This window comes from Narcine bancroftii, chromosome 3 (assembly GCF_036971445.1).
Source record: "Narcine bancroftii isolate sNarBan1 chromosome 3, sNarBan1.hap1, whole genome shotgun sequence".
Lineage (NCBI taxonomy): Eukaryota > Metazoa > Chordata > Chondrichthyes > Torpediniformes > Narcinidae > Narcine > Narcine bancroftii.
The window spans coordinates 35,799,164-35,826,665 of record NC_091471.1 but is presented as its reverse complement, the minus strand read 5'-3'; the positions used below and the strand labels follow the sequence as shown (position 1 = coordinate 35,826,665).

Genomic DNA, 27,502 nt, shown 5'->3' with positions numbered 1-27,502 from the left:
AGTTCAGGCCATGAAAGGTACAGAAGTCAGAAGACTGGTTAATGTGTGGAATCAGACAAGAGACCGCAGATGCTGGACCTCAGTTGGTCCAGCAGCACCATTGGGAGAAAAGGAATTGTCAATGTTTCAGTCCAGAACACTTCATCAAGATGGTTAAAATGTGAATGCTTGAGTTATTAAGAGGAACTTTACAAAAGAAAAGTCGACCTTTGATGTTTAAAAGTTTTTTTTTATTCTCCTTTCTCAATTTTTCTTTTTTTTTGTAATCACTGCATAACAGTTAAAATTCTATACACTGCCACCAGAGTTCAGACAAGGCAGCACAAGATATTTACATATTTTGAAACAGGGAAAAATAACAAAATTCATAATTAGTGCAACCTCATCAGATATTCACTTTACATTTAGAACTGTTTCTTTAAACTGTGCATAAAACTCTTGCAATAATTCTATACAATTTTTATGGTTCAATAAAACCTACTTATAAGCATTAATACTCATTTCTTTTAGCTCTCACTGTGGTCATCTTCAGAAGAAGACAGCAGCCAACTTTATCCCATTCCTACAATGAAGAACTTAACAAAAACTAAATAAACCATCAAGCAGGCATGAGTTCTGAAGTACAAAATAACCATACCAAAGTATCCAGGTTTAAAATAAAACAATGTCTGTAGTAGTGGTTCAACATTTTACACATATTTTGCTCTAAATTCTCTTAAGTAGCCGATAAGCAAATATTCTACTCCTTGTCACTGGGGGCTACCATTTAGATTGTATCTGCATATAGTTTCTACATTACTTTGCCTTTTATAGCTCCTTGTGATTCACCTAGAAAACGGGAGAAGTTCTAACCTACTTGACAAATCATATAATACTGACAGAAGTCTCAACTGTATCAGCCAAAAAAAATCTTCCTAGAGGAATTACTCAACAGCTCATGTTTCCCTCCTAACAGTTCTCCACCAGAATATTGGATAGTGATCAATGGATATTGGTATGCCTCCAACTGATCTTTTAAGCAGGGCGTTCAAGTACAAACTCTGAAACTGATCAGAACTGTTTTAATCAAGTGACATCACACCTGAGACCAATGCATGCGCTCCTCAGCTAAGATTGCAATGTAATGATCCAGATATATGCTAATTTAATGATGCAGTTCCCTAGCTTTAATGCCCTTGGTTAGATGTGATGTGTTAAACAAGCTTGTGTCAGAATAGGGCACATACACAGGAGACTGCAGATAGTGGAATCCAAAGCTAAACACAAACTACTGGATAACTCAGCTAGTTGAGCAGCAGCAGTGAGAGAAAATGAAAGGTTGATGCTTCAAGCCTGAGCCTTATGAAGGTTGTAAATGAAGAGCTTGCTGATTCTTTTTGTCCCACTGATGTAGCACAACCTGATGAGTTCCTCCAGCAGATTGTGTTCAAGTCAAACTACACAGCCCATGATTAAATCTGGACAATATCTTGTGGGTAGCACTAAACATTCAATGCAACTATTTAGTTACTAGTGGTTTCCCCTTTGTATCTGAATGGGAAAGGTGAAAGTTCTCAAACTAAAAAACACCATTTTAGTTATTCCAGTAGTCTCAAACCCCAATCCTGAATGGGCAGACACCATGGCAACCAGATTAATATCTGCCTTTTATTGATCCTCTGTTTTCTTTCCTTGTTTTACTGCTTCTTCCAAAGTTAAAGAATTCTGATGAACACATTGAAGTAAGAAAATTGATTTAAACTGTTCATTTAATCATGAGTATGTGTCAGGTGAAGAGCTACTCTCAACATTTCATTTTAATGCCACTGCAGGCACTCCTCAGAAGTGATTTAGAGTTTCAGAAAAAAAGCAGTAAGAATTATTATTAAATAAACATACTGGGGGTGTAGGTTAATGGGGTATAAATTGGGTGGCATGGACTTGTGGGTTGAAATGGCCTGTTACTGTGCTGTATATCTAAAAAGATGGGTTTTTTTAAAAAAGCTAGTATGCACCTTGCAACTGGGGATTAGACAGTTTAAAATTTCAAACAGAATTAAATAACAGCGTTCATTTAGATATTCCTAATGAGAATTATAAAACCTGCCTTTTACCAAATACCATTTCATTTTCCATCATCTAAACTTACTGAAAAACATTAAGTACTATAACAGATAGCCATTGGAAATTTTCACCCATCACATACCAATTATCTGCAGGATAATTATTAAACACATTATTTTACATTTTTTTTAATTTAATTTTTAAATTTTTTTTTAGATATACAGCATTTCAGGCTATTTCGGCCCACAAGTCCATGCTACCCAATTAACCTACACCCCCAGTACATTTTGAATGGTGGGAGGAAACTGGAGCACCCAGGGAAAACCCACAGAGACACGGGGAGAATGTATAAACTCCTTACAGACAGCTCAGGATTTGAACCCCGGTCCTGGTCACCGGCACTGTAAAGGCATTGCACTAACGGCTACACCAACCATGCCACCAACCATAAAATGGCAGACCACATATGGAGCAAGAGAATGGCATTAGTTGGGAATTTTCAGTATTCGTGAATAGTTTTATACAAAACTGGATACTTGAACTGCAGAGCAGTCCATCATTGCTCAGAGACATGCAACCAGTATACAAAACCTGAGTATCACAAGATAGTCAGATTTTATACATTGGTTGCATGTAATCAGGTTTCAACAACAGGGCTCATTTTCAGCCACTTTTAAAATAAATGAAAACTGCCTTTTACCACAACACTACAATAAACAACCAATTGGTTAAAATACTAGTTTTCTTTGGAACTTTGATTCTAAAACGGCAAACCTTCAAATATTAGGAAGTAAGATCTATTTTGCAGGATTTCTGGAGATCACAAAGCACTCATTTTTCCTACATGTCATATTATCCAAATATTGGCTTCCTTTCAAAACTCCTCTCAATTACACTATCCTTCAAAGCAAAAAAAAACTAAATGGTAATTGGGAAAGAACAGGGGTTGCAAATGAGATGGCTTTCAAAATATGAGATAGACAAGATGGGCTGAAGAACTTTCTTGTTCACTGGATGATTCTCTTACATACAGGCCTTAAAAACCTTCCCAACCAGGGAAAGCATCATAAACACTCCCAATCGAATTTCACCTGAAATGCAATTCAACAGATTATGATTGGAAGAACAAAAGATATTATATCACCCTCATTGTCTAATCTGAGATCAGATAACAACTGAAATCTTAAAATCTTAATTTGGGAAATGGCATGGAATATTTGAAGCCCTAACCTAAAATAAAGTCTCATTAATGTATTTCATCAAACATGTCAGAGGAAGTACAATAAAGGAAGTGCTCTGTAGCACAATTATTATGTGTGTGGCAATAAGTTTCACGCATGATTTTAACATGTTCTATTTTAAATCACCACTAATAACACCACTTATATGTGTGATCATGAACTACCATCAGGCTTGTGAACATAAATTATCAAAGATTACCAAATTATGTACAAAATGCAGAATTTCAGTTTAATTTGGGCATAATATTAGCCCACACATCATGGGACAAAGGGCCTGACCCTGTTTGATATTGTTCTATGGTCTAAGGCTCAGGGAAATAATGCAATGAATAGAATTCCCATGTGTGGCAAATGTGATGGCAGGACACCTTGGATATCAGTGCTTTTCTGCACATTCCTTAAACAAAACAAAGCCAGGAGATGAAGCACTGAAACAGTAACCTTTCCTTGACAAAGAGCATTTTCAGCTGTGCTCATTAATGCTCCACAGCACCAACTGCTCAAACTAAGATTTCAAAATCAAGCTTTCAACTTCATAACTTTAAAAACATCCCTTTTGAGATTACCTTTATACATACCATCCTTCCAAATATATACATTATATCTGTACTCTGTCCTCAATGCTTTAGAGTCAACCATTTGTTACACTGGTAAGATAACCAGTATCACATTTTTTGGAATACTAATAGGGGAAATTGTATTTTTTTCCCCATTTTAATATCTTCCAGATTTTTCTGCACAAAGCAAAGATTGCTACTGCAAACAACAAGCTTGATGGGTCAAATTACTGAAAATCAAAATGAATGACAGAAGTACTTGTTAGATTCATTTATATTCAGCTACCGTCCCATCTCCATATGAAGGAAATACCCACACAACTGAACAGATCAGCTTTAAAGCAATGAGCTGTAGTGTCAGATAACCTGAACTTTGAATGTCCCCGTAGTCCAAAGGATTCTCATCTATTCTCACACTGGCACAAGTAATTAAACTGGATGTGCAAGAGGTCAAAAGCAAAAAGTCATGATGCTAGTCTTCAACAAATTCAGATTTTCCTGAACCAGCCTTTAAAATCAAATACATTTGAAGTCAACCACTTGTTATAGAAACTTATAGGGCATCCAGCTGTAGCCTGATTACACCATCTAAAAGCCAGGTTTTAGACAGATGCAATGTGAATCCAATAACTACCAAAGTACCTGGCACAATCTAAAGCACTAATCAAATTTATAAACGCTCTTCCTGCATGAACCCCACAATACATTTTAGGACAATGAGAAAACAACATCTTAGGAAATACTAAATGATGGAAATTACAGCAATTCCACTCAGAAAGCAAACATGAAATAACTTTACAAATCTTTTTGAACAACAGAAAGGTGAAAGCAAGCAATTTTGTTTTCCTTTTTCCTCTGCTTGTAAAATAGAAGAAAGACAGTGCATGATTTCTCACAGCAAGTATCTGCGTCTAGCATCTTCATCAAGGGTAAGGTCAACAACCTCAGGTGGCCCACTCCAGGTTGGCTGAGAAATGGCACGCCACGAATGCATTTGCTGTGGCTGCTCCCTGCCACCGAGACAGTACAAACGAGGACTTGGCTTCCATGTTGCACATCGTTGAATGACACCAGGTCTAGTCTGAGTGCACCTGTTCAAAACAAAACATGAAAATTCATTGTTCAGTTTACTTTATTCATACTTTCGAGGACAAGTGTTCCGATGTAGAATCTTTAATTGTGTGCCTCTGATTAACACATCGGAACTTAGGCATGGTGAAGCTTGTCGACTTTCTTTCCCTGGTTGGGCAGTAACTTTTTTTAATTGTTTTTTTTATATTGTTTTTTTTTTATTTATTTCCCCCCCCCCCCCTTCAGTTGGGCAGTAACTTGTGCAAGATTGCAACTCAATAAATATCAAGTGGCCTTTCAGTACATCTTCCACTCAATTGTTAATCATAGGCAAACCTGAGGACAAACAAATTTGCAGAAATGGTAGCTGAGCAAAGTACGCCATTTAATGCGTGTAAACATACAGAGTAGGACAGTAAAAACATGAAGGTGGAGAAACTCAGCAGGTCAAACAATGTCCTTTATATAGCAAAGGTAAAAATACATGACCGACATTTCAATGTATGGAAAAATGTCAGCAGGCCTCCAAATAAAAGAGTTGGGGGGGGAGGGAGCCGTTGCAAAGGCAGGAGGTAATAGGTGGAAAAGAGAGGGAGGGGGCAGAAGCAAGCAAGAGGAGGAAAGATAGTGGGTAAATAGAGTGAGGTGGGGGGGGGGGGGGGCGGTGGGAAGAGCAGAAACCAGAAAAGTCTATGTTTATGCCATCTGGGTGGAGAGAGCCCAGACAGAAAATCAGTTGAACCTTTTCTCTGTCTCTAAAATTCCTGAGGAGCATCCAGTAAACCCATATGGTAAACAGAAGAGTGACAGACACAAAAATAAACATAATCCTTCCATTACTGTCCCATTTGCAGATCTAATTTTAAAAATCCAAGCTAAACGTTAACAATATTAGTAGAGGCAGATGTAGAAAGGTTCTTGGAGACAATACTGTGGTTGATTATTTTAAAGCATTAAAAAAAACTATACTGTCCATTAGATAAATTAAAATATATTATTTAGGTGAAACCACCACAGTTGAAGGTTCCACTATTTTAATTCAAAGTTCTTCGTGACAATCAATACCAAGAAAGATACATGATAACAAAGAATTCAAGTGCTTGAAATGTAACCAGAAAAATCAAGCTGCAGAAATTGTCTGAAATAAGGCAGAATAACAGTTTTAAAATTGTATTCAGCCACGAAATATACTAATTTTAAAAAGATGGAATTAAACTTAAATTGCACATTATGAATGATGAATCAAACTGATGCACAAGTGCAGACAAAGTATATTGACAATAAAAGTCAATCTGATAGAAGGAAATAAAAAAGTTAAGAAAGAGAAGAACAATTAGAAATCCAAAGAGAGGTTACAAAATTGACAAGAGAAAAGAAAATATTTAAAAACAAAATAAAAATGTCAGCTAACCTTTAATAAAATTTGCTTCAGTCAAAGGTATCAAAAAGTAAAGACCTCAAAAAGGGAATGGGATTGCATGTACACAAATTAAAATTAAGGGTACCGCATCACGATAACATTGATTTAAAAGGTGGGACTGCCTCAGCCAGATAACCCAGGCATGGACGACGAGTTGGGCTGATGGCACGCTTTCATGGTGTATATGTCTTTGAATTTATAAACTAATGAAGAACCAGTTCTAGCACCGACTGACCAATCAACTTTTTTTTTAAATTTTTTATTTTTCACACCATAAATCACATTAGCCATGATGTACACTTTTTCTTTTTCACACATATACAGTGACTTTTTCTCCCCCCCCTCCCTCCTCCCAAGCCACCCCCCCACCCCCCCCCCTCATCCATTTTAGGTATACAATCTAGGTTGCATTAAACCAGTCAGACAATGTTGTCATTCAACAAAAATACACCAGAAATTCTACTGAGTCCATTCTTTTCTTTCCTTCTCCTTCCATCAACTTAGGTAATGTTTGTCCCCGGTAAGTTTTCGCTATTGTATTTAATGTAAGGCTCCCATACTTGTTCGAATATTTCAATATTATTTCTTAAACTATATGTTATTTTTTCTAATGGAATACATTTATTCATTTCTATATACCATTGTTGTATTTTCAAATTATCTTCCAATTTCCAGGTTGACATAATACATTTTTTTGCTACGGCTAGGGCTATCTTAACAAATCTTTTTTGTGCATCCTCCAAATCAATTCCAAATTCTTTGTTTTTTATGTTACTTAGGAGAAAGATCTCTGGATTCTTTGGTATATTGTTTTCTGTTATTTTATTTAATATCTGATTGAGATCATCCCAAAATTTTTCTACTCTCTCACATGTCCAGATTGCATGAATTGTTGTTCCCATTTCTTTTTTACATCGAAAACATCTATCAGATACTGTTGGGTGACTGACCAATCAACTTGACGTCTATCATAAAAGGTAACTGAATCCTTTCTCAAACAGGTTTAAAAAAAAATCGAGAAAAATGAAATAATCAAAAACGTCAGCGTAAAGTTCAAAAGCACAGATCGCGTTTAACCAAATCATATCTCATTCGTTGCAGTTACACAAGTAGAATGAATAATATAATAGCAGTAACAGACCAAGTCTTAAAAGAGGAGAGGCTTAGGATCCAAAGTAACTGGGCTACAGTTCAGTCCTAGTAAAAGTCATGTACTACCACTGGTGAATTCTCACCGAGTCGTAACTTATAAGGCTTTGCTGCCCAACTCGTCTATGCTAACCAACCAACCTTCCTGAACTAGTCCCATTTGGCTTGCTAAACCTTTCCTATCCATTAATCTGTTAATTTTAACCACTGTATTACAAGCTCCTGTTTTATTTAGTGAGGGTCACTTTAAGGATTGGTGCATAGCATGCAACCATTCAGTTTTCACATTTACAGACTGCGTAGCACCATCAAACTATAAACAAGGTTGATGGTATTTCAGCCTACAGAGAGGACGAACAGTATAGATGGCTGTGATGCTTCATTACCCGATGAGCTGAACACTTTCTATGCGTGCTTTGAGAACAAAACAGTACACACTACAATCTCTCCAAAGGCTGAGGACCCTTGATATCTGTCTCTGAGGACAAAATCCGAACATCATTCAAGAGGGTGGAACCCTCGTGAGAGATCAGGCTCTGATGGTGTACCTGGCATGGTACTGAAAATCTGCACCAACCAACTAGCCGGAGTGTTCACGGACATTTTCAACCTCTCATTGTCTGTCTCGGAGGGTGTCGACAGAACATCATTCAAGAGGGTGAAACCCTCACAAAGCATCAGGCTCTGATGGCATACCTGGCAGAGTACTGAAAATCTGTTCCAACCAACTAGCCAGAGTATTCGTGGTCATTTTTAACCTCTCGTGGCTGCAGTCAGAGGTTCCCACCTACTTCAAAAGGATATAATCATTCTGGTACCCAAGAACAATAGCGTGAGCTGCTTCAACAACTACTGCCCAGCAGCACTAACTTCTACTGTGATTAAGTGCTTGCGAGGCTGGTCATAGCCAGAATTAACACAAACCTAAGCAAAGATCTGGCACCTTACAAATCGCCTATCGTCATATTCGCTCTTCAGTCGATGCAATTATCACTGGGTCTCCACTCAGCTCTGGGTCACCCCGAAAACAGCAATTCATACTGACTGCTCTTCATCAATGACATCTCACCTTCAATATCATTATTCGCTCAGTGCTCGTCAAGAAGCTACAAACTCTTAGGGCTCTGTACCCCACTCTGCAACTTTCTCATCGGAAGACTATAGTCAGACGAATTGGAAACGATGTCTCCTCCTCACTGATTATCAACACAGACACACCCCAAGGATGCGTGCTTAGCCCACTGGTCTACTCATTATACACCCATGACTGTGTGGCCAGGCACAATTCCAATGCTATTTTCAAGTTTTCTGATAACACCACAGTTGGTGGCAGAATCACAAACGGCAATGACGAAGCGTTCAGGAGAAAGATAGATCAGCTCATTGAATGGTGTAATGACAACAACCTTGCGTTCAATGTTAGCAAAACCAAGAAGATAGTGGACTTCAAAAGGAAGTTGGGAACACGACCCATTCCTCATTGAGGGCTCAGTAGTGGAGATGGCCAAGAACTTCAAATTCCTGGTGTCTACATGTCTGAGGATCTGTCCTGGATCCTCCATATTGATGCAATCACAAAGAAGGTTCACCAGAGGCTATACTTTGTGAGGAGATTAGGTAGGTCACCAAAAACTCTTGAAAACTTCTACAACTGTACCATGGAAAGCATTCTGGCTGGTTGCATCACTGTCTGGAATGGAGGTGCCAACTCTCAGGACAAGAATAAACTCCAAAGGGTTGTTAACTCGGCCTGCGACATCACAGGTACCAGACTTCATTCCATCGAGGACATCTATGTGAGGCAGTGTCTTAAAAGACCCCCACCACCCAGGTCACGCCCTCTTCACTCTGCTACTATCGGGAAAAAGGTACAGGAGCCTAAAGATGAGCACTCAATGGCACAAGGACAACTTCTTTCCCGCTGCCATCAGATTCCTGAATAATCAATGAACCAAAGACACTGCCTTATTTTTCATGCGCTACTATTTAAATTTTTTTAAAATTCATAGTAATCTTGTAAGATGGTTATAATATGAATGTTTGCTCTATGATGCTGCCACAAAAACACTGAATTTCAGGACAATAAATTCTGATTCTGAATAATGGTTGTTTATTCAGTAAAAACAGATGGTGAGAGAGGGTCATGTGATTATGAGTCATGTGATTTGGGCACTTAAGTAAATAGAATTCAGCACTGATCAGCCAGCCATCTGATAAATACAGAGGTGGAATGACTCTGTGTGGACATTTCTGCTGATTCTCTTTGTCAGGGGAATTACTGAATCACCATGACCATTGTGATTGACCCACATGTGGGTAAAGGAAGCAGGCAAATTGGATTGTGACCATTGTGATGGTCATTTTGATTGATTTGTGCCTGGGTTTTGCAAGCCTCGTGGAAGTCAAGTTAAAGAGGAGTTATGACAATCATTCATATGAAAGGACATTTCTCTGGAAGTAACTTGACAAGGATTCGTGAGTTTTCAGCAGTCTGATCACTCAGTCTCTCACCTCCTTTGTAATTACTTCTGAACATCAGTTTAAAAGTCTGAGTTTCAACACAGGATTTCTAAGACTGATCTTTGGGAATGACTTTCCAGAATTGTGCCTAAGCTATAATGGTTTGGGTATTCCACACACACACAGACATACACACAGGTATATTTGTGCATAGTTCAGGTAGGTTTAAATATTATTTTAAAATTAACACTCTTGGTGAATTTCTATGATGCTGGTCTGTGACAAAACAATTGTAAATATACCAGACTCTACCAGTTTCATATACCCGCTACCACTTGTAGAGAAAAATCTTGATTCTTAGGCCCCTTTCGGCTCTCACTTTAAACTTATGGTCATCCACCTGATTTATGACCCACATGATTTTATAAATCTCTAGAATTACAACTCAACCTCCTTTGCTCCTGAGAAAACAGTCCCAATCTATCCATTATAACTCAAACTCTCCAGTTCCAAAAACATCTTTGTGAATCTTTTCAGAACCTTCAAGCTAAATAACATCCTTCTACACTACAGCAACCGGATCTACACACAATATTCTGGGTATGATCTCACCAGCTGTTATACAGCTATAACAAACCCAATTAGGGATGTATCTACTGAAGTTTAAATGGTAAACCTAATGAACATGCAAAATCCTGAGGGACGTGATAGGTTGGATATGGAAATGTGAGCACTCCAGAACTAAAAGCCACTGTTTAAAAATAAGGGTTTCTATGCTTAAAATAGATGAGATGGGAAATTATCAAAGTGGATTGTGGATCTTTAGAACTCTCATCCTTCAAAGAAGAATGAAGCAGAGCCATTAAATATTTGTGTAGCTGAGGTAGACAGGTATTTGATAAGGTGTGAAAAGAAGGTAAATAGGAAAGGTGGAATCCAATCAATCAGATCAGCCATGACCTTATTAAATGGCGTCGAAGGGCGAAGTGGTCTCACTGAGACCCTAATTTGTATGCTTATTATTTTAAATCTGCTGAATGGTCGCAGAGTTTTACATAACCTTGTGAACATCATGTCAACATGAAATTTAATGTTAATTACTGGTTGAGTGTGGAATGGACCCTTACTGGCTGTCAGAAGTTATTTTGGAATCTCCAAGTCCCAGCACTGCATTACATTCTGCAGTGTTTGATGTTCAAGAGTCTTTGTACCTTGAATCTTCTTGGACTCCTACTATTTCAACCTCACTATCTGAGGAAGCAATATGGATTTCTTCCTTCTTGGGTACAAAAAAGCCTGTGGAGCCATCAGCCGCTATGAAGTTTTCTTCTCCTCGTCCTGCAAAGAACCAGAAACAAGCATTATCTTACACAAAATTCAATACTTTTAAAGATGGATAACAGTTAGGCTTCAAATGTAATGAAGATATCTTTTGTCAACTCCCAGTCTGCAAATACTCTTACTTCTAGTTCCTTACAATATCTGTTTCTTGTTTTACTCCCACCAATCTATTTCAGTAGTCACACTATGTACATTGCAAGAGGTGGGTCTTGAGAGGAGGAGGAGTAGGTGGGGGTGGGAGGGAGCATGGACAGATATAGGGAGAAAAGGGTGAGGAGGGGATGGGGGAAAAGCACTAATAAGGCCAGTGAGCCCAATTTTAAAAAGTGTTCATCGCTACAACAAACTACGGTAGTCCAAAAGAACTGGAAAGGTTCCTCTCCAAGACCGAAGGTTACCTAGAACAGTAGGTAAAGCACAGTACAGGCCCTTCGGCCTCAATGTTGTTTCGACCCATATTGAGGGAGACAAGTATTGTACTCTCTGACTCAAGTGCATTTTGAGGCTAAAATTTCATTGCCATTCCTTGTTCTACCATCTTTGAGAACAAACACACTTGAAAAAAGATCGTCTCTAACTCTAAGTAAGCAGTTAAGATCTCAATGGATAACTTGAAAGGATGCAATAGATCTCCCAAATTCCTAGCCATGGACCATATTACTTTCTTTAATAATATCAAAGCTATTTTTACTATCTTGCACTTGAGAAGAACTAAGTCTTGTGCAGCACAAGATTGCAGATGCAAGAATCTGGCGCAATAAGCAAACTGGAAAAATTTAGCTTCTTTGGAGGCTCGGGGTTGGTCGATATTTCAGGTACAGACTCCAAATCAGGGCCAAGGACATAGAGGCAAAATAGCCAATACAAAGAAACGAAATGGAGGGTTATATGGAGGCTTATTGGGTGATAGGAGGAACTAGGTGAGAGGGAGAAGAGTGTGAGGGGGTTGATGTGAGATGGAGCCAGGTGGAGAAGAAAGAGAGAGGGAAGTATTGAAAGAGGCTAGTAGTGATAAATGGAATCATAAAAGGAAAAATAGGCAGGTGGAGCCAGGTGGAAGAGGAGTGGGGATAGATAAAGAGCATGATAAGTTGGGAAGTGATGGGTGGAATTAGACGAGAGGGTTGATATGTAGATGGGACCAAGTGGGGGAGGGGATAAGAAAGGTGAACCGAGGAAGAAGAAACCCTAGGTGCATTGACGAGTGTGATGGGCTGATGGAGCAAGGTGAGAGAGGTACCGAGTCTTGGTAACAAGGGAGAGAGAATCTGGGAGGTCGGGGGGGATTGAGAAAGGATGTTACCTGGATTCCGTGCTCATACCACTGGGCTATAAGCTATGCATGCAGAATACAAAATGGTATTCTTTTAGTCTATGTTTGGCCTTATTGTGGAAAAGGTAGAGGACGTACAGGTCGGTTTGGGAATACAAAGGGGAGTTAAAATGCCATGTTCCAGATAGCCCTTGCAGACATAGTGCAGGCGCACTGCAAAATTATTGTCTAGTAGAGGCCACATCATGAGCACTGATTGCATCAGACCAGATTGGAGGAGGTGTACATGAACCTCTGCCTCAACTGGAAGAGCTATTTAGGTCCCTGGATGATGGTGAGGGAGGAAATAAAGGATGGTGTTAAACCTGCTGCAGCTACTGGAAAGTGATGGGAATGGTAAGGTGTTGGTGGGAAGGGATGAGTGGATGATTTGGGGGAGGAGTGTTGTTGAGGCAAGAGATGTGGCGGGAGGTGTGATTTCCTGTTAGAAGATGGCATGAATGTCAAAGAATAAAATGTTGGATGAAGAGATTGGTGGATGAAAGGTAAAATAAAAGGCGAAGAGCAGGAAAACTATTTTTGTTTTGTTTGGAGATAGGGAGAGGTTGAACAAACTTGGATTGCTTTCTCTACAACATCGGAGAAGGGGAGACCAGATAGAAACTCATAAAATTATAAAATAAAAAGGAAAATAGTCTATTTCCCAGTGTGGAAATGTTCAATATGTGAGAGCATAAGTTTAAGGAAGGAAGGAAGGGTAAAATTTTAAAAGATTAGTGAGGCAAGTTTTTTTTTTACAGTGGAAGGTTCCTGCAATGTGCTGCCAGGGAATATGGTAGAAGCAGATACGAGGCAATGTTTAAGAGTAATTTTCAGACAATATGAACAGTGGGTGAATAGGATATGAACCATGTGCAGGCAGTTGGAATTAGCTTAGATTTGCATCATGGTCATGAGGGCCAAGAGACCTATGCTGGTGCCATCTTGTTCCAAGGACAGCAAGATTTCCTCTCCCAACATGGTCACCATTATGGAGATTACCTTTTAAAAAATAGTTTGAGTGATCATTTAATTATTTGTATTTAAATACCCAGCTGCCATTGTGAGATTTGAAGTCCTATTACTGAATTAAGAATTAACGAGCCAGAATTCTGAATAATATTCCAGTAAGTTAACAACTACATAACCTCTCAATAATTCTGAATTTCCAAACTTGCTGTTCTGGATGAAACTCTTTGTCGAGGACAGGTGTTCTCCCAAAAAGATATTTCTTAATTACTGACACACTGCTGTTCATTAGAGTAATTTTGTGAAAATTAGCAACTTGAAACACAACTGTGCCTTCATTTGAAAAGCATTTCAAAGGCAGTAAGTTAACAAAAAAATCTGCAGACATTGTGATTGTAGTTTATTCAAAAGTCCTACAGAAACTCAAGTCATGTAACATACTTTATGAAGCAATGATAAAGATACATACCTTGATGAAGAGCTCAAGCCCTTAACATTGGTTATGAGCAAAATGCAGACAAGCACCTGAATAAAATGGTAGGCAGGAGCTCAGGTCCACAGTCATAGGTCCACAGGAGCACAGGTCCACAGTCATAGGTCCACAGGAGCACAGGTCCACAGTCATAGTTCCACAGGAGCACAGGTCCATAGGAGCACAGGTCCACAGTCATAGGTGGATGCAGGTGGGAGGGCACAAGAGAAAAAGGCTGAAAAGTGAAAGGGGAAGGAGAATGGAGAGAGAAGGGGGGTTGATAAATGGAGGAAAGGAGTCAGAGGAATGGAGGAGAGGGAGAGAAGGAAGTGGCTGAATAGAAAACTGAGAAATTAACATGAATGCCATCCAGTTGGAGAGTGCCCAGACTGAATATTAGGTGTTGTTCCTCCCAATTTAAGGGTTTGGTAGTGAACAAGACCACGGACAGCGATATCAGCGCAGGAATGGGGCGCAGAATTGAAATGTCAACCACTGGGAGGTCCTTGCCATTGCTGCAGAAAGAGCAAAGGTACTCAGCTAAATGATCTCCCAGTCTGCATTATCTCTCCAATGTAGAGATAATGGGAGCACCAGCTGCAATAGATGACCCTACTGCAGATTCACAAGTTGTTGCTTCTCTTGGAAGGATGTTTGAGGACCCGAATTGCAGTGACGGAGGAGGTGAGAGGGCAAGTGTCGCATTTCCTGTAGTCACAGGGGTAGGCACTAAAGGGGTCAATCAGTGAGAAGGGATGAGTGGATGAGGGAGGAGGGAGTCACGGAGGGAGCGGTCCCTGCGGAAGGCAGAGAGGGGAAGGTGTGCCTGGTGGTGGGATCATATTGCAGGTGATGGAAATTGCAGAGGATAATATGTTGAATGCAAAGGCTCATGGGATGGTAGATGAGAACATGGAGAATCCTATCCTTGTTGCATCTCAGAGCAGAGGGGACTAGGACAGATGTATAGGAAATAGAGGAGATAACAGGTAAGGGCTGAGTTGATCGTGGTGCAGGGAAAGCTACGTTGTTTGAAGAAGGAGGACATCTCGGATCTGGATTGGACGACCTCATCCTGGGAGCAGATGCGATGAAGATGGAGGAATTGAGAGAAAAAAATAGAATGCTTATATGGGACAGGTGTGAAGGAATGTACTTGAGGTAATTGTTGTAGTTGGTGGGTTTGTAAAACATGTCAGTAGAACTTTTGTCTCCTGAGATGGAGACAGAGAAATAGAGAAAGGGGAGCGTCGCCAGAGATGGACCAAGTGAATTTGAGATCAGGGTGAAAGTTAGCAGCAAAGTGGATAAAGTTGTGGGTGCATGAAGCAGCATCAATGTAGTCATCAATGTAGCAGAGAAAGAGTTGAGGAGTCTTGCGTGTGAAGGCTTTATGCTCCATGTAGTCAACAAAAAGGCAGGCATAGATGGACCATCCAGGTACCCATGGCTAACCCTTTTGACTTGGAGAAAGTGGGACGAGTCAAAGGAGAAGTTACTAAGGATGAGAACAAGTTCAGCCAGGCAGAGGAAGGTAGTGGTGCAAGGGGACTGGTTGGATCTCTTGTTGACAAAATAATGAGGATGGAGGTAAATAGGCATTGGTTATCCATAATGAAAATGAGGTGGTTGGGTCAAGGAATTGAAAGTTATGGAAGAGATGGAGGGCATGTGAGCTATCACAGGTGTAGGAAGGTAGATAGTAGACCAGACCAAGGGGGAAATAATGGAGTAAAGTTAAGATTATATCAGTTCGGTGGGGCTGGATGATGTGGAAACAATGGGTCTAACAAGACAATTGAGTTGTGGATCTTGAGTTGGAGGTAGAATCAGGCAATACGGGGGCTGCAAAACAATGAGGTAGGAGGCAGTGAGAGGGAGATGACCGGAAGTGATTAGGTTAGAGATGGTATCCAAAATGGTGGCTTGATGTTTTTTGGAGGGTTTCTGTTGAAAGGGTAAGAGGAAGCTTCTGAATTGATAGAGGTCAGTGCACCAGACCACAACAGCATCACCCTTGTTTGCGAGTTTGATAGTGAGGTTGGTACTGGTGCGGAGGGAGTGAAGGGCAGAGCATTCCAAGGGGATGAGATTAGAATAAGTGAGGGAAGTGGTCAAGTTGAGATGGTTGATGTCTTAGCGGCCTTTGGAAATATAAAGATCCAGAATGGGGAGATAGCCAGGAAAGGTGTCCAAGAGGAAGAAGGCTTAAGGCAGGAGAAGAAGTTTTCAGTGGGAGGTGAAGAACCATGTTGGGCATGGAGTCAACGGAAGAAGAACTTGGCATCATGGCATGCATGGAACTCTTTGAGATGTGGGTGAAAGGGGACAAAGATGAGGGGAAGGTCGGAGAGGATAGTAAAGACCAGGCAGGCATCAGAGTGGAGGTCAGTGGGGTGGAGTGTTGGGATAAAGAGGGTAGGGGGAAGTAGCAGGTTGGGGAAGTCAGAGGTGGGAGATATACGAGGGAGAAGTCAGAGGGCAGAGGATGCAGGTAGGAGAAGTCAGGAAGGAGGGAGGGAGGTCAGAGGGTGGAAGTGGGGATGAGAGGGTAGTTGGGGGAGATGAGGGGGTCTGAGTGTTAGGGAGGTGGGAAAAAAAGAGGTAAAAGGAGTAGATGGGAGTGAGTTTGGAACAGGTGTGAGCAGATAGGGATGGGTAACGTGTGGTGGTGGAAGGGGGTGGGGTGTGGTGAAGCAGTGGAATCCAGCAGTGGAGGTATCCAAGGTGACCAAATGACAACCTTGTGGAGGTTGAGGTTAGTATAGGAGCTGGTGATGGAATTGGTGTGGACGTTGGAACAGGGCTGGTCAGGACTAGGGTAAGTACCTGTGCCGGCAGAGGCATTGGGGGGGTCTGGTATGTAGACGGCCAGGATTGGGATTTGCGGCAGAGGTGTCAGGAGTTCTGGTCTGTGGGGCGGCTAGGGCCGAGGTTAGTGGCGGAGGCATTGGGAGCTCGGCCCCGTGCGTGACCAGGACCAGGGTGGAAACCCGCATTGGGAACTCCAGCCACGGGCAGCCAGAGCCAGGGTGGAAACCCGCATCTGAGGCATCAGGAGCTCCAGCCTGTGGGTGGCTGGGGCCAAGGAGGAAACCTGCATCAGAGGTGTCAGGAGGTCTGGCCTGTGAAGTAGCAGTAAAATGCTTTTGGAATTATGCAAGATCAAATATCAGTAACCTTGGTGCATTTTAAGATTCAATTTTTTATCTACCACATTTGAAGTTATTACTTCTCTTCAGGTATATGGATACTCGTGCAGGACACATAGTAAAACACAAAAATTTGCAGACACCATGATTGATCCTACTTTGAGATAGGGCTCAAGCCTAAAACATTGATTATGTATCTTTATCTTTGCTACATAACGTACATTGTTTGACCTGCTGAATTTCTCCAGCACTGTGTTTTACTGTGCAGGACCCACATGCAAGTTTATTGTATGAAGATCAATGATTTTTATTCCCTATCATTGAGATTAATTGTAACATACTGCAAATTCCCTTCTTGAGATTAGTAATTCGGTATACCCTAGAAAGTGAACCTGGATATTAAAGAATTAGTTGACTCAATTAGTAACTAACACGACATAAACTGCTTGTATACAAGATGATGCTCCGTCCAAGTTCCCTACTTCCTCTTTGCCAATCTGCACATCGCACATTTAATGACCATGGTTTTGAAATCACTGAGATGAGTGGTTGGTTTTCCTCAACTATTTTGTCATAACCATAGCAGAAGTCATCCTTGGTGACTTATTATGTATGATGTTGGTTCCACGTTAAGAGCACCAGGTACAAGAAACTATTTCATATAATGCAAAGGAAAAAGAGAAAAGGGTAAATAAAATTTTGATTAACTAACCTGTAACACGTTGTTCCAGTAGACCTTGATTCCTAATTGTGTTCACTTTAAACTCGTTGTGTCCAAATTGGTTCTGCTCCTGAACAGCAGCAGCTGCAAGAAGATTATCCACATTCAATACGCCCGGGTCGGAGTTAGTGTCATAAACATCATAATGTGCAGTCACTGGAGGACCATCTGAGAACACATAACGCAATGGATATTTTTATTCATATATACAAGTGAAAGAGATAAAGAGAAAAGTAAAAGGTAATTCTGACAACCATGCAGTTAACTAAAATTATATGTCAGTGAAATAGCCTTTTCTCCACTTTCTACAGTGATGAGCCTACCTAATCCTCATTATACACAGTGCAACATCCAGCATGCACAAAGAAAATCTTCCCTTAAACAAGGAAATAACCTTGGTATTCTCGAATGAAAATGCAGTAATAGGAGAACATTAAAAAGCCAACCTTCAATCTTTTCATTGTGCTTTATAAATTCTGCTGTAACTCCCGAAGATGGTGCAGATAATCTGAAACAAAACATTAAATGTGGACAGAACTGTAGGCGTGGTCTGACTGGGAGCCAAAATGTACAGGCTCCACGAACGAATGCCCAAAAATATAGGCAAGTCAGAGCACATACCCAAGTTCCTAGGATTAACATAAGCAGTCATACCACTCTTTGCTGATGTTTAAATGATTTGGAAAGGCAAACTATTTCACAATTCTGTTTTGAAATCTTTTTAAAGCAACAAAGGTACCACAAAATACAAGATGGTCCTAATATTTTCTGAATTTAAAATCTTTCCACCTGAGTTACTTTTATTTTATTGCAGAACATGATTCTGCTCAGTTTAATATAAAGATGCGAAGAAAAAAACGAAGCACATTTTGCTGTGACTGCTCAGTATATTCATATTTTAGGAACTGCTGCCATACCTTGTGACATAGTTACTTCAAAAACATAATAGCCACAAGGGTGGCTGTAACTGGTACTCCCAAGAGAAGATTCCAAATCAAAGTCTATCCTAGAGAACTATTCTGCATCATGAAGCTCGCCATTTCTCACATGCAATATTACAAAATATTATTAGTATGATTAGACCAGATTTTGTTGTCTACATGAGCCAAAAGGGCAATCTTATGGCATTCACAAAGTAGAAATGGAAGGTTTATGGGCTTATCATTTGCGGACAAGCGATTTGTGCCGGGTGAATGTTTGCCTGGCCTTGGTATAACTTAACAGCCCACAAAATAAATTTTAAGGAATAAATCAATGTTGAAAAGTGAAAACTATATTTAAATATAGATTTAAAAAATCAAGTTAAAACAGAGGCTGGCAGTTTCTGACCCGATAAACTTGCATTGCTGAGCAGATCATTCAGGGTAGTTCTATTTTGGTCAGTCCTTCATCTAGGCCTTTTTACCATTTTGGTATGCCCATTTCCCAACCTTCCTCACTCAAGTTTGGCAAGGATATAATCACATTACAGCCCCAAAACAGGCTTCTTCAGCCCTTCTAGTCTGTGCCGAATCATCTTATTTACCTCGTCTCATGCAATGTTCCTTCTGGTTTTTAGTCATCAGTGTGTGTGCGCAAAAATCTTATGTTGTGCATTTTTTTTTCCTGCGACAAAAGTATGGGCGCACTGAATGCTTGTGCCAATCCAAACTTGAAATTAAGTATAATTATTAATGACTACATTTATTTTAAGGAACTAACCTTTTGTGCACCCATTAATTTCCTTTGTGCACTGGTTACAAAACGGGTGCGTGCCCGCACACAGGCACAGCTTGGAGGGAACAGTGAGCCATGAGTGTATTATGTCAACTCAATAAAATCAGAGACTCTTGGAAACCAAGACCTGTCAATCTCCACAAATTGTCCGATGGTTACCGAGGGAGTCCACAAACAGGGCCATAGTTGCACAGCCCCAGGTCAAACTATTCATCGCCCAGACTCCAAATTTTTTGAGATTAAGAGTCAAATAGTTAACGCGGCTGCAAAAGTTAGGTTAAGGTGAGAGAGATGATGTCAAGGCTCAGACCAAATCTATTAGGATCTAGCCCAATACTGCAACATACATTTACTACTTACAAAATTAAAAATTATAGGTACTGGAAAGACAATTCTTCAATTGGAGCATAATTACAGGGGTAAGCACAAAACTACAAAGATAGCACCACTGATGTCCAGGCATTTACAAACAAAATATAATAGAAGTACAAAGTGCCCCGGAGACACAGGGTACAGAGACCTAGAAGGACATTTCAGGTATGTACATTCTTATGTGAATGACTTCTGAACATTAATTACTCCCCATTTAACTCAACTGCAGCTAAATGATTGAGATTTAATTTCATGGTTCTAAAATACATCAATATTGTGACTACAGGTGTAGTATTTATTTACTTACATTCATAACAAAGAGGTGCAAAGTACAATGTGATGTGATGAAACCAATCTTGGTTAGGAAGACAAAAGGTGTTTTTAAACCTTTACTAATCACATTGTTTATAATTGGAATTCTTACTTTTCACTACGTCAGTATTCACTGTTCTACTCTTGTATTTGGTAGAATTATTCTATTTCAGTTTATATTCTGAAAAATGAGAAACAGAAAAGGCAAGGATCATCATACTCCTTGAGTATTCCTACCCGAATAATGGTAGCATGCACACCTCGAGATATGGATGGGGCATAAAAATAAAGACATCCAATTCTAATCAAACTTCTCACTTCCTTTTAAATATCAGCAAACTTTTTTTTTTAAACTGTCATTTCATACATATTTGAATCCAAATAGCTTTAAAATCCTCATACAATTTGCATTGATGTATTATATGGACATGCAAAATAAACAAAAGCTATAAAATGTAAAGACAGACTGAAAAGTACAGGACAGCCAAGCCCTGTTGGTAAAGCTTAAATGCAGCCAGTAAAGGGAGGGCTATGACAAAACAGATCAATTTACCAAGAATATACAAGTGAAACCTTAAAGAGCTACCATTCAAAATATACCGGGGGTGTAAATACGGCGGCATGGACTCATTGGCCGAAGTGGCCTGTTACTGTGCTGTTAGTTTAAATTTAATCTTTTTTAAAATTAATGCTCAATGCATTAATAAATTTACAAAGAATAACACCAATTTAAGCACATTTCTTTTTTAAACACATTTTGCCTCCAAACACAATTCATCAGATTTAAAAGCTATTTGAATATTAACAGTAAACTTTTTGCAACATGCAGTTCAACAACATTGATTCAAAAGGTAACTTCTAGTGAGAAATAATGCAATCTGAATTAAAAAAGCAATGCATAGGCTTATCATTTGCCTGTAACATCAGTTTTTCCAAACGTGATCACAGAAATTAGTTTGAAACACGAGGGACAAAAGTTCCAGAATATACTCTTTATAAAATATTTCCAAAAAGAATAATGGAAGAAAAAAAAATGAAGCAAAAGCGCGGAACCAGAAAATGAATCTAATGGGTGATACAATATTAGATCCCAGCCCCATTAGATTACAAAATTTATGACACATACAGTACTGTCCACATTTATCTGACTGTATATTTTCTTGATGATTTCTATCTTTTTATTAAACGATACGAAGGATCAGCTTTTCTTGAATGTGCAGTCTTGAATGAATTACCAGAGAAGCTGACTTTATATTGATATTGTTCTCATTGCCTAATATACATCACACTTGCTGCAATATGTCAGGCAGAGCAGCCTTTTTAGAAACTATTGGAAATGAAGATGGATTTTTCACACCGAACAGGAATAGACTAATTACACAAAATTAACAGAATAGAATTGATTAACAATTAACAAAATCTCTGCAATGATATAGGTTCAGAGACTAAATTCATCTTCACAATTTAATCTCCAGAAAAGCAAACACAAGCATGCAATTTGGTTCCACTTGATTAATGCAACTGAAAAAAAGTGATTGGAATAAAAATATTTTTATGCCATGCTTGATGCATACAATTGTGAAAACATGCTTCAGAAATAGCCTTGCCAATTTCATCCAACTAGAGAAATGACATCTATGTTAGTTTTGAAGGTATATGGCCATTCTCCACTGTAATCCAAAACAGTTGGTACAAACAGGCAATTCAATCATGTAGGTAAAATAACAGATCTTAAAAATATTCTTGTCTAATGTTGTCATACATAAACTTTACAACAGGAAGTCCTCTTTTTTTTTGAAAAAAGTACCCATTTTAAATTTTAGAAATATACTTAAGTACTTTTAATGTGGTAAATCCTTGGCCAAAAGTGCTTTGTATCCAACAAAATGAATTTTAGATGAAAAATGGTCATAAACAGTATATGTAATACAACCATAATTTTTTTTTTCATTCTTACTGCAAGCCAAGTACCCATCACCTGCACAATTTCTGAGTAATGTTATGAACATATCCGATTCAATTAGCTTGTTTAAGCCATTTATTTTGAACGAAAATACAAGTTACTAGTCACAAAATCCAAGATTATGAGGTCTCATAAATAATCACATCTTTGGTGGAGAACTAGGCAAATTAACACTGACCCACTGCACTTCAGATTTTCTTGCAGTAAATATTTTTATAATGGCAATTAACACATGGAAGTGACATTTCATCTCATGCAACATTAATTGGTAGTACATACATGCAAATATAAATACCTTAACACCTACCCCTTTAAAACATGTTTGGGAAACATTTCCGGTCTTCAGATTCAGTAAGTATAGGCACATCTGGTTATTTCTGTAGCTGTGGTCCTGCATCTTCAGAGTAACCAAACACATCACCGAGCTTAAGAAACATACTGCTTTAGTGCAGATCAGTATAAGGAAAAGGACCATGGGATTCTGAGACAGCATTAAGAGGGATTAAAATGCTCTTATCCAGGCTTGATGGTGTGGAGGATAAATATATATCCTAATAAAAGTTTAGTGATGCAGTTTGCAAAGTCTTTTACTTCAAGGGTATTGTCAAAAATTAAACAGCTATTTAGATTAAATAGCTTCTTACAAAGGTAAATTGCACTGCGCTTTGTCAATCTAACAGTAACAAATTCCTTTCAATGACAATTTTCCAAAATAATTAGTTTCTTTGCTCAAATTGAGTGAACTTTTCGTTTAAAGGTTGCTGCAAGGTGCATATACTTTATAAACGAAATAGTGAAATATTTTGATCCCATTTTCATGGTTTTTCCAATGATAACTATATAAGAGGCAAGAGCTTTCACAGCATAAGGAATGATGGATTACAAGATAAGTAAATTGGTCTCCTTCCAAATATCAATGAATTGAATAAAATAAAAATGATTTTGAAATCTCAAGGTGGTCTCAAGGAAATAAAATTAGTCATTTAGAAATCACATTTTATATAAATTGTGGTATCAAATGAAATAGATGCTGTTGCAAACAGATGGTTTTTGTCACCCTCATTGAATAAATGTGCTTTAGCATTTGGTCTTTGCCTCACATTTTTATGTTGGGGACAACAATGGTAAAGCTGATTTTTCAAATGAGTAATGGCAGCTCAGATCATACATTTTCTGAAAAATACTCTAGTATTGTCCCTTACATCCAATTTATATATTTATTGCATTTCTCGGTGACGGATTAATCTGTCAAAATAAATTTAAAAACCTCCTCTGCTATAACCTTTGATCTTCTCAAATGACTGAGCCAAGTCATAAATTTGCCCAAACATTAGTTCTGGACTGTTATAAATTACATTTGGTTAACCAGAGTTAGTTCAATTTCATAAAACACAAAGCCTCAACATTTTCAGGGTGTAATAAAGGTTAGGATAAATCTTAAACGTCACTGATTAAAAACAATCTGAGTACACATTAAGCAATTATGCTCCACATGAAGTCAAACTTTACTGGCTTAGTTACCACCTTCACTGAAGGATCGAAGAAAATTAAAAATGAGAGGAAAGCACTCAGTTTTGACTGCTGTTGTTTAGATGAGGGCCAGGGTGGTAGTGAGATTGTGAAGGAAAGACATGAGAATTGTACAGCATTATAGAAGCAATCTCATGAGGAGAACTGCACAGAGAAATGATTATAAACTGAAAGTGTCAAGCAAGAGTTCTGCTTTACAGTTGATAGCCAGCTATTATACTTGATTCTTTATTATGTTAACTAACAATAACAAACAGGTTTATAGCCTATTACATTTTTGCCTGAGGCTAATGTTTTCTCCAAAGTTGGGCATGATTGCCGACTGGAAAGGAAGCTGCAAAATTCATAGAGCTTTACAAATTGCCAAAATTATATAGGAATACTGAGAGCAGCATACCATATTCCAGTAAATACTATTGTATTTTCACATTACCCATTTATCTGAGCCGAGGATTTAATCATTTTTGAAACCTCATGCTCTTAATGACAAGGTTCATGCTGTTACTGTTTGCAAAAAGAATGGCTCATTTTCCATGGATTTCTTTATTGGCATTAATACATCTTGAGCTTACCATCTCCAACAAAGAAGAACAAATAATGTTACTATTTTTACAAGAAATCCCATTACAATGTCCAAGCAAACTAATCTCAAAGTGGCGAGAGAGATGAACAGATATTTTATCCAGGCAAATTATGCACGCATCCTGAAAACTTCAAAAGGAAAAACCCAAAAGAAATTTTTACTCTGAACCATTTATTTTCTTTAAAATTGCTGTTATTTTAATATTTCTTGGTTTAAAGGGATTTGGGTAATACAGTACTTAACAAACCATATAGATACATAACACAGGTAAGGAACTGCAAAAGTAAATCTTTAGAAAATGAGGGTGGACACAAGCAACAATCCTGGATGACATTTATTGAAAATCACTTCAATAACTGGTGATCTTGCAAAAAATCCTGGGACTTTAGTTTTAACCAAACTTTCAAGGTTTGTGGCTTGTTTCGTCCATTTGATGCTTTGGAAATCATTAATGTAGGAAAGATTATCCCAAATCCAATTGATTATTCAGTATACGGTCAGTGATATCTTCTACTGTGATGAATTAATCTAAACCAAAACCGGTTCTCAAAAATGTGCATATAAACTTTGCTTTCAAATTTTTTCTTCTTCTAAAATAACATGGATTAACAAACCGCTGCAAAAGTAATTTCATTTCAGATCAGAATTACATTAATTTTCATTCAGGGATTTCATCTCAAGTTAACCTGAGAATAAGAACTGATAAATTAAGATGAGAAATATCTTACCTAATTAAAATCAACAAGGTTTTAAATCACTAAAAGAAACACATGTATCTTGTTTTTTACCAAAAGGAAAGATCAAGGATGGCAATTATAGGATGATACAAAAATATTCTGTTAAAAAGTGAGCATAAATATGCTGAAGCTTCTTGCAGAGTGGAGACAGAATGATTAAAACTAAATTTAAATTTGTAGAGAACTTATTTCTGGTAATTTTCTTAAGGAGTAACTTCATTTCAAACTTTCATACTTGAGTTAAATGAATATTCTGCTTTAATTTTCTTTATAAGAGAGGTCACCACGCAAAAAAAATCATCAGTTCATGAGGCATGGAATACTAACAAATAAGGTCATGGAATACTAACAAATAAGGAATGTGCTCTAGATGTAACAAGGCAATTAAAAGTACTTCATATGATAATAGACACTCATTACGGAGAGAACTACAAGAAGGCATCTTTGCATGATGCTACAAGGAAAATAATTAGTTGGAAAGAGAGCTTTGAGAAGTTAAAGTATGTTCCACTACAGAAAGTTGAGCACTTATGGGTATAATAACGATGTATTGATATCCATTGGTTTGAAAGTCTACGATAAAAAGACTCCAATTTAATTCACAATAAATACAACAAACAAGGTGATGCATAAATAATATGGGAGTCTGTCAAAATTATTAATGAATAAATCGATTAAAACATATCCAAGTCTTCTGGTAACACAGAGCTTTGGTGGAAACTAAGTTGTGAGGAGGGCACTAAATATGTGCAAAGAGAACAAAATTTAATTAAGCAGACAGGATGGCAGATGGTGCATTATGTGAGAATTTAGGTTACTAATTTTAGTAGGAGAAAAAGAAAAGAATGGAGAGAAACTATTAAACAGTGCTGTTCAGAGGTACCTGGATATTCTTGTCATGAAAGAAACAAAAACAAACTGCTGGAGGAACAAGCAGCAACTATTGATGAAGAGAATGGCAAATGTTTCAGATCAAGACTATTCCTTTACTGCAAGGGGATTGCAGTACAATAAATATATTTGACTTTTGAAGAGACAACATTGAAAGTACTGATAACATCCCATGTGGTCTGTAAGGAGTTTGTACCATTTCCCCATGCCTGTGTTGGTTTCCCCTGAGTACTTCAGTTTCCTCCCGCCCTTCAAAAATATACCGGAGTGCAGGCCAATTGGGTGTAATTGGGTAGAACAGGCTCATTCATGGGCCAAAATGCTGTATATCTAAATTTAGAAAAAAATAATCTGGTCAATGAAACTAAATGAAGAAAAAAAACAGGTGTTACAATTCAGGAGAAATTAAAACTAAAGGCACATTTTCCAAAAAGGATTACAGGAGTCAAAGAGATTTGCATTAAATGTTGAAACTGCTAAGACAGGTCGAGAAAGTGATTAACAAAGCACAATGGATTCCTGTCTTTATAAAGAGACAAGAGCAACAAAATCATGATGAATTATAAAACATTGGTTGAGCCACAGATGAAATGCTCTGCCCAGTTCTAGATTAGCCATGTTTAGTAAATAAGTGGTATGTCGAGTTCCTTCTTATATCCAGGCCCATAAGTTCTACTCTTAAAAGAATTTGATGGGTGCTTGAAAATACCAATGAACAAAATGAAGCTGGAGGAACTCAGCAAGTCAGGCACCATCAACGAGTAGAAATGGTCAATGGTTTGGATTGGGACCCTTTGGAGGCTATTTGTTAATTTAAAAGCTGAGAATTAATTTGAGGTGAAACAATGCCAGTCATGTATTAGCATGTCTCATTGTGCAACTAATTTATTAAAGTCAGTCTTGCAATTCAGTGAACACTACATTTAATTAGAAGCAATGGAATAAGAAAATGTGGAGATTACACAAGAAGGACGGTTTAAGATTGGGAATCTACACAAATCTTATTGAATGGAAGAGCAGGTTCAAAGGGGTTATTGCTGGTCCTATTCTTTAACTTAAAATTAAAGCTATTGTTGCAGGTCTTCAAATACATTTAACCTCGGTGTTCTGAATTAACTTTCCTTCTAAGAGAATACAAAAAAAACAAATGGTTCTCATTTTTATAGATGTTCTTACTGAATTGGAAGGCACACTTTGTCAATACTAGCTTTCGTAAATGTTCCAGGAAATTACTGAATTCCAAACTCTGAATACTAAGAGTATCCAATCTATAATGAAATTGTCATAATGGGCAGGGCTCAAAATCATATCAAAAATATAATGACTATCAGATAAAACATTTGGTTTCTCAAGAGTGAAAGTTTAACTTCAATGTAAAAAACATTAAAATGGAAACAAAGGCATGTGTTTATCACCAGTTAAATAGGTGCTGTTACTTGTGTCCACCTATGGTACAGTTATTTTTAAAATTAAATTGCACTGTACACACT

General features: G+C 38.2%; 1 protein-coding gene across 7 annotated transcripts in view; it reads right to left on the bottom strand.

Annotated features, from left to right (window-relative positions):
- Nucleotides 1-208: 208 nt before the first annotated feature.
- The window catches only part of ark2n (arkadia (rnf111) N-terminal like PKA signaling regulator 2n), a 116,767-nt gene continuing 89,473 nt past the window's right edge, over nt 209-27,502 (bottom strand). For 5 of the 7 annotated variants that reach the window (XM_069923782.1, XM_069923779.1, XM_069923780.1 and 2 more), the window contains 3 exons: nt 17,900-18,076; nt 11,153-11,279; nt 209-4,932 (listed from right to left, as the gene is read on the bottom strand). In XM_069923782.1, the coding sequence (XP_069779883.1) occupies nt 4,734-4,932; nt 11,153-11,279; nt 17,900-18,076 (503 nt within the window). In that variant the 3' untranslated portion in view covers nt 209-4,733. Of the gene's footprint in view, nt 4,933-11,068; nt 11,280-17,899; nt 18,077-27,502 lie in introns of all 7 variants that reach the window. The other 2 variants (XM_069923785.1, XR_011353324.1) reach the window with 2 other exon arrangements.